Genomic DNA, 12,965 nt, shown 5'->3' on the forward strand with positions numbered 1-12,965 from the left:
CGTACGTTGCTCCAGGACACACGTGCCTGCTCACGTGTATGGGCACATGCACGTGATTTTATTTCCGTAGTTAACGAAACAAGACTATGCCGAAATTTGCTTTCTTCACTTCATCATTGACATCACTGACATATCATCATGTAAATAAGTTTACATCTGCCTCAGTCTTCTACAAAATAAATTTTTGGGGGTAGGTAATACAAGCCAAATACACAGCAAAATATCATTTTTATAAAAAGATACAAAAATATGGCTGCGCGCGGTGGCTCATGCCTGTAATCCCAGCACTTCGGGAGGCCGAGGTGGGCGGATCACGAGGTCAAGAGATCAAGACCATCCTGGCCAACATGGTGAAACCCCGTGTCTACTAAAAATACAAAAAATAGCCGGGCATGGTGGCGTGTGCCTGTAATCCCAGCTACTCAGGAGGCTGAGGCCGGAGAATCGCTTGAACCCAGGAGGCGGAGGTTGCAGTGAGCTGAGATCGCGCCATTGCACTCCAGCCTGGCAACAGAGCAAGACTCTGTCTCAAAAAAAAAAACACAAAAAAAAATATGGTACAGTAATAAAAGTATATAGAAATATAGCGAATTGAGGACCATGCGGGTTTCCTCGAGGCTGAGGGACAGGAAAGGAAGGAAGGAGAATGAGACCAGGGAGGAGTCCCAGGATGCGTCGAGCTGGATTAGCCAAGTGTTACTTCTTTATCTCCTCGGTGGCACTTACATGTTTTTGTATGTCATAAATATTGCAAAATGATTTATCAAACATTAAAAAAAATTAAAAGCAACAAAAAGAGTTAATATTTATACATGGTTGAGAATTCAAAAGGTACTTAAGGGTAAACAGTGGGAAAAAACAGAATTCAACCACCTGTGGGCCACCATGCAGTTCCCTTCTCCAGAGGCAAAACTGGTAATCGGTGACATATATGTATTTTCTTTTTCTTTTTCTTTCTTTGAGACAGAGTCTCACTTGGTCACCCCGGCTGGAGTGCAGTGGCATGATGCTGGTTCTCGGCAGCCTTGACCTCCCAGGTTGAAGCTGTCCTCCTGCCTCAGCCCCCTGAGTAGCTGGGACTAAAGGCACGTGCCACCACGCCTGGCTAATTTTTGTATTTTTTGTAGAGATGGGGTTTCGCCATGTTGACCAGGCTGATCTCAAACTCGTGGACGCAAAGCGATCTGCCTGCCTTGACCTCCCAGATTGCTGGGATTACAGGTGTGCGCCACCGTGCCTGGCCTTCTTATGTATTTTTTCACAGATGTTTTTACATACTCTGCCAGTTTAATCTATGCAGTCACTTCTCTATTATTAGTTTCAAAGAGTGTTTTATAAGTGATAGAAATTAACCCTTTGTTGCAACGCCTTGCAGATACTTCCCCCCAGTTTATCGTTTTTCTTTGCCAGTCTTTCTAGATACAGAGTTTTGCATCTTTATAAAGTCAGACATGTCAGTCATTTTCCTCATGGCATTTACTTTTAGGCAATGTTTAGAAAGGCTTTCTCCACCCCAAGAATTTGGAAGTTTTTTGTGAGTTTTTTTTTCTAGTGCTCGTACTAGCCTTCCTTTGAACGTTTAGATCTTGAATCCATCTGGATTTCCCTTCACGTGTGAGGCATGGTGTGGGTCTGTATCCATTTCCTGGGGCTGCTGGAAGAAAGCGCCACAGCAACAGGAATTTATCCCCTCAGTTCTGGAGGCCATAAGTGTGCAATCAGGGTGTCACCGGGGGCGTCTCTCCCTGAAGCTTCTAGATGACCGTCCCTGTCTTTGTTGGTTCCAGCTTCCGGGGCCTGCAGGCATGCCTCGTGGCTGCGTCACTCCAGCCTCTGCCACTCCTCCGTGTTCACGTGGCCTCCCCCTCCTCCTATGTCTTCTCTTCTATCTCTAATAAGGATATTTCTAACTGGATTCAGGGCCCGCCTGGATAATCCAGGATGATTGCATCTCAAGATCCTTAACTTGATTGTATTTACCAAGACTCTTTCTTTCCATGTTTTCTGGGAGTTAGGACACAGCCATATCTTTTTTTTTTTTTTTTGAGATGGAGTCTTGCTATGTCACCCAGGCTGGAGTGCAGTGGTGTGATCTCGGTTCACTGCAGCCTCCGCCTCCCGGGTTCAAGCGATTCTCCTGCCTCAGCCTCCAGAGTAGCTGGGACTACAAGCGTGACACCACCATACCCAGGTGATTTTCATGTTTTTAGTAGAGACGGGGTTTCACCATGTTGACCAGGATGGTCTCGATCTCTTGACCTTGTGATCTGCCTGCCTCGGCCTCCCAAAGTGCTGGGATTACAGGCGTGAGCCACCGCGCCCCGCCCATGTTAACCATTTTTAAGTATCTAGTGGTGTTAAGTACAGTCACACTGTTACACAGCTGTCACCACTGTCCATCTCCAGAACTCTTTTCGTCTTGCAAAACTGAAGCTCTGTATCCATCAAACCCCAATTCCCCATGCCCTGTCTCCTCCCAGCCTCTGGCAACCACCATTCTACTTCTGTCTCTAAGAATTTGACTGCTCTAGGTCCCTCATATAAGAGGAATCACACAGTATTCATCCTTTTCGTGACTGGCTTATTTCACTGTGTGTAGTGTCCTCCAGCTTCATCCATGCTATAGTGTGGGTCAGAATTTCCTTTTTTTTTTTTGAGATGGAGTCTTGCTCTGTCACCCAAGCTGGAGTGCGGTGGTGTGATCTTGGCTCAGTGCAATCTTCGCCTTCTGGGTTCAAGTGATTCTCCTGCCTCAGTCTCCCAAGTAGCTGGGATTACAGGTGCACACCACCATGCCCGGCTAATTTTTGTATTTTTGTAGAGAAGGGGTTTCACTATGTTGGTGAGGCTAGTCTTGAACTTCTAACCTCAGGTGATCTGCCCACCTCGGCCTCCCAAAGTGCTGGGATTACAGGCGTGAGCCACTGTGCCCAGCCCAGAATTTCCTTCCTTTTTGAGGCTGAATAATATTCCACTGTATGTACTTGCCACCATTTGTTTATCCGTTCATCCATGGATGAAAACTTGTAAGCACCTTTTAATTTTTGAGCCATGTGTATATGGCGACTCTTTTTTTCTAATTTTTGAAGTTTTAGTTACTTGACAACATGTTGCACCTCTGATGCCCTGCATTCTCCTGCCTTCCTTTCTCAGGCTGCACTTACCAGTGGGCTACCATGGCCGTGCCTCCTCCGTCGTGGTGTCTGGCACTCCAATCCGAAGGCCCATGGGACAGATGCAACCTGATGACTGTAAGTGACCCCGTGTCCAGGCCCTGCTGGGGTCCCCCTCCCTGTTCCCATGCGGTGAGTTCTGTGGCCCGCTCACAGCAGCCTCTTTTCTGGTGTCATTCCAGCGAAGCCTCCTGTATACGGTGCCTGCAAGCTCCTGGACATGGAGCTGGAAATGGTAAGTGAGCTTGGCGTTTTATTGCCGCGGGACCCGTAGACACCTGGCAGGATTGCCCTCTGAGATGGCTGCCTGTGCCATGAGCCGCCCAGTCCTCTCCTCCTCAGCCACATCGGCAACTGCTCTGTGTCCCCACCTGGCCATCACAAGGACGGTCAGTCCTCATGACTTGCAGATTCTGTATTTGAGAATTCACCTACTTGCTAACATTTATTTGTAAGTCCAAGATTAATTTCGCAGAGCTTTTGTGGACACGCGTGGACATGTGCAGAACAGTGAAAAATGTCAGCCGCCTGATAAGCACCTTAGGCTCAGCTGAGGCTGGAAAAGTTGTTACGCAGCCTCCTTGTCAGCCCACGCTGTAAACACGTGCCCTCTGTGGTCTATTCGGTGCCATGTTTTTTGCATATCTGTGCTTTTCTGGCGGTGTTGCTGTTTGTTTATAATGGCCCCAAGTGCAGTGCTAAGTGCCGCCCAGTGTCCCTACCATAGGGAGACTCTGATGCGCCTCTGGAGAAAATACGCGTGTTAATGAGCTTCGTGCAGGTGCGTTACGGTGCCGCTGCTGTGAGCTCAATGTTCATGAATTGCCTGTGTCAGCCCCATTGCTGGGCCCACACAACCTCAGAACTGCGGTCACTTTAGGGCTGCACACTTTTTTAAATTAAACTTTTTATTTATTTATTTTTATATATTAATTTTTTGAGACAGAGTCTCGCTCTATCACCAGGCTGGAGTTCAGTGACACGATCTCGGTTCACTGCAACCTCCGCCTCGCGGGTTCAAGCAATTCTCCTGCTTCAGCCTCCCGAGTTGCTGGGATTACAGGCACGCGCCACCGCACCCAGCTGATTTTCGCATTTTTGGTAGAGATGTGGTGTCACCGTGTTGGCCAGGGTGGTCTCGATCACTTGACCTTGTGATCCGCCTGCCTTGGCCTCCCAAAGTGCTGGGATTACAGGCATGAGCCATCGCACCCGGCCAAACGTTTTATTTTTAGGTCATCGTAGACTCACATACAGTTGTGAGAAATGATACAGAGATCCCAATACCCTTCACACAGCCTCCCCCAGTGGCAACAGCCTTTGTAACCATGGTGCTCTATCACAGCCTGGATGTCGAGATGGGTACAGTCGGTCCCACCTCCCAAGGATCCCTCATGCTCCAGGGCTGTGTTTCAGAGGGGACACTGAAATCTGGGCAGCCCTAAGGTGAGGGGACCAGGAAAGTGATGGGCAGGAGGAGGAGCTGACCTGGAGGAGGGAGCCTGGCAGCATCTTCAGCATCTGCTGGATAGTTGGGTGCTCAAGGGTGGAGTCAGGCTCCATGTGGGAAATGCGGACAGGCAGATGGAGGGGCTTTCCCATAGTCAGCACCTGCCACGTTAGGCATCGCCTCAGGGAGCTCTGAGTGCCACGTCACTGGCGGTGTAGAGGAAGCTGCCGTGGGGCCACCGAGGCAGGCTGGGGCAGTGGGAAGGCCCAGGTAGTGGAGGCAGGCTGGGGCAGTGGGAAGGCCCAGGTGGTGGAGGCAGGCTGGAAGGCCCGTCTGCTTCTCTGGAGCTCCCTGTCTCTCCTGGGCTTCCCTGTGATTCCTCTGGATTCAGTCCAGAGGAGGGAAATGAGTGGGCACTGCCGAATAGCCCATGGGTAGCAGGGCACTCCCTGCCAGCCCTCTGCCTCCTCCCGCCTTAGCCAGGGTGCCACGTGAGACTTCGGGAGGACTCCCAGCTGAGAGTCACAGTGCAGGGCATCTGAGCCCTGGTTTGGGTCCATAGTCTTCTCTCTGGGAGAACTAAGGACTCTGCAGGCAGACGCTTCACCTCTGCTGGTCCCTGTTGAGAGGGGGAGAGAGAGTCAGCGTGTGGAGAAATGGTTGGGGCGGAGAGCCCAGGTCACCCAGACTGAAGGTCGTGGGATTCTCCATAAGATAGTGCCTTTGCGTTCTTCTTCTTTTTTTTTAATCTTGATGGAAATTTTGCAATGTTTAAATACTGTCACAGAATAAATAAAATGGTAACTAAGTTTTGCAAATGTCGTGGCTGGGTCTATGTGTTTTTGAGGGAGATTTTCCCAGTTTATTCTTTCGAATGGTGTCTGGCTAGTCTGTACGTTCATGGGCATCGTGTTGGTGCTGTTTTTCCTGAGAGGCCATGGGGTGATGGATCAGGGTTAGAGGCTGTGGGCTGTGCTCTGTCTGGCACTATTTGCTGCATTAAGGAGGCAGTCTTAACGCCGGGCGCGGTGGCTCACGCCTGTAATCCCAGCACTTTGGGAGGCCGAGGCGGGTGGATCACGAGGTCAAGAGATCGAGACCATCCTGGTCAACATGGTGAAACCCCGTCTCTACTAAAAATACAAAAAACTATCTGGGCATGGTGGCGTGCGCCTGTAATCCCAGCTACTCAGGAGGCTGAGGCAGGAGAATTGCCTGAACCCAGGAGGCGGAGGTTGCGGTGAGCCGAGATCGCGCCATTGCACTCCAGCCTGGGTAACGAGAGCGAAACTCCGTCTCAAAAAAAAAAAAAAAAGGAGGCAGTCTTTTGGTTTTTCATTTTTCATTTTTAAAATTTGTATTTTTTATTATTTTGTGTTTTTTGAGACAGGGTCTCGCTCTGTTACCTAGGCTGGAGTGCAGTGACCTCCCTGGCAAGCAATCCTCCCACGTAAGCCTCCCAAGTAGCTGGGACTGCAGACACATGCCTGGCTAATTGTGTTTATTTTTTGTAGAGGTGAGGTCTCACTGTGTTGCTCAGGCTGGTCTCGAACTCCTAGGCTCAAGTGATCCTCCCACGTCGGCCTCCCAAAGTGCTGAGCCTGTGCCTGGTTTTTCATGACACGAATACGAACCCTGATCGTTTCAGTTTTACAAGCCCCACGTAGCTGTCAGGTCTTAAAAGGCAAAGCCTGTAAGGGACGAGAGGAAAGAGCAGTGTGGCCTGGGACACACTGAAGGAAGGAGGGGAGGCTGCTGTGGAGCTCAGGGACCTGGGGGGAGGGCCGGGGGTGGGAGCAGGGCACACCACTGCACGTTGCTTTCCTGAGGTGGCCACCTGACCTCTGACTTAGAAACAGTGGATTCATGCCAGGCCCATGTGGCCGTCCTGGTCCATGGCTGGAGCGTGGAAATACCTGACCTTTGCTCTCTAGGCGACAAGTGACCTGGATGGCCGATCAGCTCCAGATTCTAATGAACTCTCCCCCATGTCAGGCTTTTTTCGTAGGCCCTGGAAACAGATTGGGAGAGCCGATCCCCATTTCCAAGGCCCACGAGCACATTTTTGGAATGGTCCTGATGAACGACTGGAGTGGTAATTACTGGCCCTCTGCTCCTGTGGAGACGAGCGGGAGGAGGCTGGGACTTGGGACAATTTCATAGCAGCTGAAGATCTGGCGCTGGTCCAACGTGGCAGGTGACACGGTGACTGAGAGCGTGGGTTTGGGTATCAGGCAGACTTCCTGCTCTAAGAACTCAGGCCATTCACTTAACCCCTCCGAGCTCCAATCTCCTCATGAGTGGAGAGGGACACGGCCGACACCGTAACTGGTATTTACTGAGCACTTACGTGTCAGGCCCTGTGTTTAACACCCTACATCTATCCTCCCACTGGTCCTCCATGGTGTGTGCCATATTATCATCCCCATTTTACAGATGAGAAACTGAGGCACAGAGAGATTTCAGTTAGTTGTTGAACTAAGATTGGAAGCAAAACGGTCCAACGTCTCAGCCTGAGCTCTCAGCCCTTTGCCACACATGGGGGGAAGATGGCACCGTGAGCTCCAGGAATTGTCTCTCTCATAGTTTGAGGATGAGCTTTCCCGCCACTTCCTGGGACTTACGGTGCCATCTTCCTCCCATGTGTGGCAAAGGATCACCATTTGGTCATCCTTCTCTTTGCTGTAACCTGGCACAGTGTCCTCGAAGGACCTCTGACCTTGGTGTTGAATGGTCTTGCCCCTTGGTCCTGGGGCAGCCTGGCTGGGCTGAGCTTTGTGGATAGGGCTGTGCTGGGTGCTTCGCTCCTTGGTCAAGGGCAGGAGGGGGTCTTGGGAGGCCCTGATCAGCCTTTGTAAGTCCCACGTCTGCCCTTCTTCTGTAGCGCGAGACATTCAGAAGTGGGAGTACGTCCCTCTTGGGCCATTCCTTGGGAAGAGTTTTGGGACCACCATCTCTCCGTGGGTGGTGCCCATGGATGCTCTCATGCCCTTTGCTGTGCCTAACCCAGAGCAGGTAAGCACACTCTGAGGAAGCCCCAAAATCCAGCCCTGCTGCCTCTGAGGCTGTGTGCCCGCTGAGTGGACATGCCAGGCATGCAGACCTGCGTCGGGAGGAAAGCTCTGTGCCCACAGCATGCCCACAGCAGAGTGCCGGGGAGTTCCTGGCCACAGTTACCTCCAGGCAGCCATGGCATCATTCTCCTTTATGGTTTCCCCGACCCTGGCACAGTTCTTGGAGGAAACACAGAATTTTGTAACCTCGAGAATCTTCCAACCCCAGAGGAACTGGCCAGGGGGCGGAGGAGGAGTCCTTGCAGGAACCAACATTGCACAATCTCCCAGGCTGCCATCAAATCGTGCTCTGTGCAAATGGCGCCGCCTGGAGCCCAACTCTTAGAATGCAGCTCCTGGCAGCCTCTGGTTCCCAGCAGCACTTGACCCCGGTCTCAATCCTCCCTTCTCAGCCTGTTGCAATGTGCCCCACTCCATCTCTGGCAACACCTGGCCAGAGTCACCTGGGACTCCATAGCCAGTGCCATGACCTTGTGTCCCCTTCAGCGTGGACTTCCTGTGGCCCCTCACTCTTGTTGACATTCCCTCACCCCTTGGCTTCTGGCATGTGACCTGTCCTCATCCTCCAGTGTCTCTGGGTCCCCACGATGCCCCTCTCCAATGCTGACCTCTCTGCGGGGATCCAGGCCGATCTCCCAGCCATTTGCACGTTCTCCCTTGAGCAGCTCCGCACGCACGTGCCGGGGGCCTCTCCCACCACCTGGGGCAGCTCCCGCACCCACGCTGCTCTCCCGTGCTCCTTGGCCTCTGGGGTCATCTCATATTTGCTGTGCTACAAACAACCTGAGGTCTTTCCCTGAAAGCCAGTTCCAGCGGCGTCCTGTGGGGCTTTCACACTCGCCCCTCGCTCTCCCCTCGCTTCAGCACCCCCGCCCACCGCCGGCCATTTTCAGTCCCCAGGACTTGATTGTCTCTGCAGCCGGCAGTGGCCCTGTCTAGTCTCCCTAGGGCCGCAAGGCCACAGCCTCTCTCTGCTTGTCCTCCTGTCATCTGCCTCTTCGGGGTCTGTGGTCACAGGGCTTTGCCCGGGCTGGTGATGTCTGGGCTCCCCCTTCCTCTGTGCCCGCCCTTCCCGAACACCATTTATGTCCAACCATCACTGCTGTTACCCCTTCTGAACTATTATTTACTTAACGTTTTTCTTCAGAGTGGCTCCCAGTTTAACACTTAATAATATATTAAGAAGGGAGCTATGTATTCCTACTGGCGTCACGAGCTGCACCGTTTCATAACTATTAAAATCACCAAAAACGATCTCATGTCCCACTGTGACTCACGTACAATGCTTTGGAAAACGTTCTGGCCCGGCCATCCAAGCTGCCCCCGCAGTTGGCTCCAGTACCAGCCGGGGCTGCCCGCCTCTGCTGTGACCCCTCTGCCGTCCAGGGGCCCTGCGACGCCCTTTCAGACCCCGGCCTTTCCTCACAGGCCACGCTCTGTCCCCATCTCGGCCCCTCTGCCACCCACCTTCCCTTAATCTCCCTTCGAGCGGCTTTTGGGGACATCTCTGGTTTGCCTCCTGTGACCTTTGACCTGGTGATGCCCCTTCCATGGCTGCTTTTCCTGGAGCCCCACAGTATGATCCCCCCCGCTGCCATCGAGGGACGCTGTGCTGGGTCCCTGGAGAGGGAACGCTCCTGCTGTCTCAGACCCTCTGCGTGGGGAAGCAGGTGCTTATGGGTCTGGGGCCCAACCCGGGTGAGCTCGGCCCACCTGCCAGTGACCTCTGTGCTGTGCTTTGCCCTCCCAGGACCCCAGGCCCCTGCCGTATCTCTGCCATGACCGGCCCTACACATTTGACATCAACCTCTCTGTTGCCCTGAAAGGTATGTCGTGGGAGGATTGATGTGACCAGGAGCTCTGAGGGCATGTGTGCCCGTGTGCCTTGACCTGAAGGCTCCTGAGCTTTGGCACGGGTGGGGGCACATGCTACAGCCCTGGAGATGTGCATGGCTCTTCTAAAGGAAAGAGGAAGGGAGGGGATGCCCTTGTGCTCACTGGGGCCTCACTGGGAGCCTCACTGGGAGCCTCACTGGGGCCTCACTGGGAGCCTCACTGGGGCCTCACTGGGAGCCTCACTGGGAGCCTCACTGGGAGCCTCACTGGGGGCCTCACTGGGGCCTCACTGGGAGCCTCACTGGGGGCCTCACTGGCGGCCTCACTGGGGCCTCACTGGGAGCCTCACTGGGGCCTCACTGGGGCCTCACTGGGAGCCTCACTGGGAGCCTCACTGGGGCCTCACTGGGAGCCTCACTGGGAGCCTCACTGGGGCCTCACTGGGAGCCTCACTGGGAGCCTCACTGGGGGCCTCACTGGGGCCTCACTGGGAGCCTCACTGGGGGCCTCACTGGGAGCCTCACTGGGAGCCTCACTGGGAGCCTCACTGGGGCCTCACTGGGAGCCTCACTGGGGCCTCACTGGGAGCCTCACTGGGGCCTCACTGGGGCCTCACTGGGAGCCTCACTGGGAGCCTCACTGGGAGCCTTACTGGGGCCTCACTGGGAGCCTCACTGGGGCCTCACTGGGAGCCTCACTGGGGCCTCACTGGGAGCCTCACTGGGCCCACAGGGCGCTGGCCTCTCACTCAGCGCTCAATGATAGGGCTGAAAGTGGGAGTGCAGGACCTCCATCTTCCACGCCAATCTCCTCTCCAGCCTCCCCAGGGGCTGCCTGGGCCCTGCTCACATACCCCCGCTGACCCTCGCTCCTGTGAGGGTCTCTTTCATTGAGTGCGTGTTTGAAAGCCTGTCCTTGTGGGTCTGCTCGCAGGAGGCTTGGCTGAGCCCCTGGGGCCACACACAGCCCACGCACAAGGCCCCAGATCCCCACCCTGGGTCAGCCCTGAGAGAGACAGGGCCCACCTTTCCCTGTGGCTGCTCAGCCCGGCTCCGTGAACAGCCCCGCAGGGCGTTGGTGATAAAGAGACTGGCTCTGCAGGCCGTTACTGCTGCTCGGCTGTAGGACTTTGGGCAAGTTGCCCAGCCTGTCCGTGTCCTCATTTGTCATCTGTGAAATGGGATCATAGTGGCCTTGACGTCACGGTGCGTTGTGAGGGCCAAACATGTCAATTCATGTAAAGGTGTAGGGCAGGGTCTGCATCTAGGAAGAGTCAGGTGTCACTTTCCAGTCCCCACGGGGGCCCCTCAGGTAGGGAGGGTTTGCCTGGTGGCCACACACAGACCTCCTGGCCACACTCTGGCCACGCCTCCTGTTCAGCTCCGTTCCTTTCTTCCATCTGCACACCCCAGGCTCTGCCGTGTCTGTCTCGTTGCCAGTTCCAGGGTCTCAGCCCTTCATGAGGCGGTTCCTGGCAGGAGGCTCAGTACCCTGCCAGAGCACGGAGCTGTCGCCGTGGGAGCAGGACGCCCCACAGAGAGAGGGCTGCCAGGAAGAGCCTCCTGGCTGCCCAGGGCCCTCTGGGAAGCTGTGCTGGGCCTCTCTTTCACGTTCCAGGTCGGGAAACTGAGGCTCAGAGAGGAAAGGATTCACCCAAGCCACCTACGTGGCTGATGGCAGGACTGGGACTCATCCCAGTGTCACGAGTTCTAGGCTGGCCTCCTGCCACCCATAGTGCATGCTTGGAGTGTACTTTCTGTCTGGTTTCATTCTAGATATTTCTTTCTGGCTGCCTAGAGGTGAACCTACCCGGGGAGGGCACTGGTGGAGAAGGGACGACATTAGCCAGAAAGCGCGGTGTCCGGAGATGTAGTCCCACATGTGCAGTTCTGATGTCCTGAGTTGGGATCTGGGCGAAAGGGTCTGGAGAGGAGCAGGCTTGGGGGACCCAGACCTTGCATGGCTGAAGAGCACATACCTGTTCTGTGCCACCTCAGAGGGGAAGTTAGGACCGAGGGAGGAAGCCAGGTTTTGAGGAAGTGGAGGAGCTTTCTTTCTTTTTTCTTTTTTTTTTTTTTGAGACGGCGTTTCACTCTTGTTACCCAGGCTGGAGTGCAATGGCGCGATCTCGGCTCACCGCAACCTCCGCCTCCTGGGTTCAGGCAATTCTCCTGCCTCAGCCTCCTGAGTAGCTGGGATTACAGGCACGCACCACCGTGCCCAGCTAATTTTTTGTATTTTTAGTAGAGACGGGGTTTCACCATGTTGACCAGGATGGTCTCGATCTCTTGACCTCGTGATCCACCCGCCTCGGCCTCCCAAAGTGCTGGGATTACAGGCGTGAGCCACCGCGCCCGGCCGAGCTTTCTACTTGTTAGTGCTGTTCAGAAGTGGAACAGCGACAGCCCGGTACCTTGTGTGCGTGTAGTAGGTGTTTAGTAAATATTGTTTAGTACATTGTGAAGCGGCACGCTGCCCATCTCTGGAGGAGCTTGGCGGGGGACAGATGACCCAGCTATCCAGAAGGCTCCTGAGGGGACAGCAGGTTATCCTCGATCAAAGATCACAAGTAGCCTTCAAATGGCACACTATCTCCAGTGGATCTGTGGGTGCCAGCATCATTGTATTAAGAAGGATTCTGAGGCTACATCTGGACCCAGAGCAAACGTGCGCTGTGATCAGTTAATGCTGCCTGCTGTGGGCGTGGGAGGGGGAGGTGATGCCTCGTGTGCATGTATTGGCCAACCCTGGATGTCCCGGCTTCGATGCCCTAGGAGCTGATTGTTTCACAGACTCTAAGTGAAATCACGTTGGACAATGGGAAGCTTCAGCCACAGAACAATTCTTTTTTTATTTTCCTCCCTGATGAATGGAATTAAGTCTTCATTGATATTGCTTCTCTTTCCAACAGGAGAAGGAATGAGCCAGGCGGCTACCATATGCAAGTCCAATTTTAAGGTGAGTTTTGACACTGATCAGACTGCTTCTTAGAACTGAGGGAAAGAGAGACTTTTCTTCCTGGCAGAAACAGGAGGAGAGCATTCCTTTTGGGATATGATGATGGTTCAGCCTATGGGCCTGGAGCTTCCATGGCCTGTCTCTTTCAGGAGTGGCCACGAGGTCACAGAGTTCTCTCAAGATAGAGGCTGCATAAATGTGGCCAGTGATTATCTTGGGGGACAACACGTGTTCCTGTAAAGGTCTAGTCCCTGGTTTATCCTGTCCTGCCAGGGGCTGTATTGAGGAGAGTGACTTATTTTTTAAGTGAACTTTTAACTGAAGCACAATACACATTGATAAAAATGCACACATTACTGTAATCCCAGCACTTTGGGAGGTCGAGGTGGGAGGATCACTTAAGCCTAGGAGTTTGAGACCAGCCTGGGCACCTTGTCTCTGCAAAAAAATAAAAAAAATCAGCCAGGCATGTAG

The 12,965-nt window shown here is 53.6% G+C and overlaps 1 protein-coding gene across 5 annotated transcripts in view; it reads left to right on the forward strand.

The window, feature by feature from the left end:
- The window catches only part of FAH (fumarylacetoacetate hydrolase), a 37,021-nt gene that overhangs the window by 12,461 nt on the left and 11,595 nt on the right, over nucleotides 1-12,965 (forward strand). For all 5 annotated transcript variants that reach the window (XM_064366124.1, XM_064366123.1, XM_064366127.1 and 2 more), the window contains 6 exons: nucleotides 3,154-3,251; nucleotides 3,356-3,408; nucleotides 6,619-6,718; nucleotides 7,508-7,638; nucleotides 9,448-9,523; nucleotides 12,445-12,491. In XM_064366124.1, coding sequence (XP_064222194.1) covers nucleotides 3,154-3,251; nucleotides 3,356-3,408; nucleotides 6,619-6,718; nucleotides 7,508-7,638; nucleotides 9,448-9,523; nucleotides 12,445-12,491 — 505 coding nt within the window. The remainder of the gene's footprint in view (nucleotides 1-3,153; nucleotides 3,252-3,355; nucleotides 3,409-6,618; nucleotides 6,719-7,507; nucleotides 7,639-9,447; nucleotides 9,524-12,444; nucleotides 12,492-12,965) is intronic.

This window comes from Aotus nancymaae, unplaced genomic scaffold (assembly GCF_030222135.1).
Source record: "Aotus nancymaae isolate 86718 unplaced genomic scaffold, 86718_ANA_hifiasm-v0.15.2.pri h1tg000064l_0, whole genome shotgun sequence".
Taxonomy (NCBI): Eukaryota; Metazoa; Chordata; class Mammalia; order Primates; family Aotidae; genus Aotus; species Aotus nancymaae.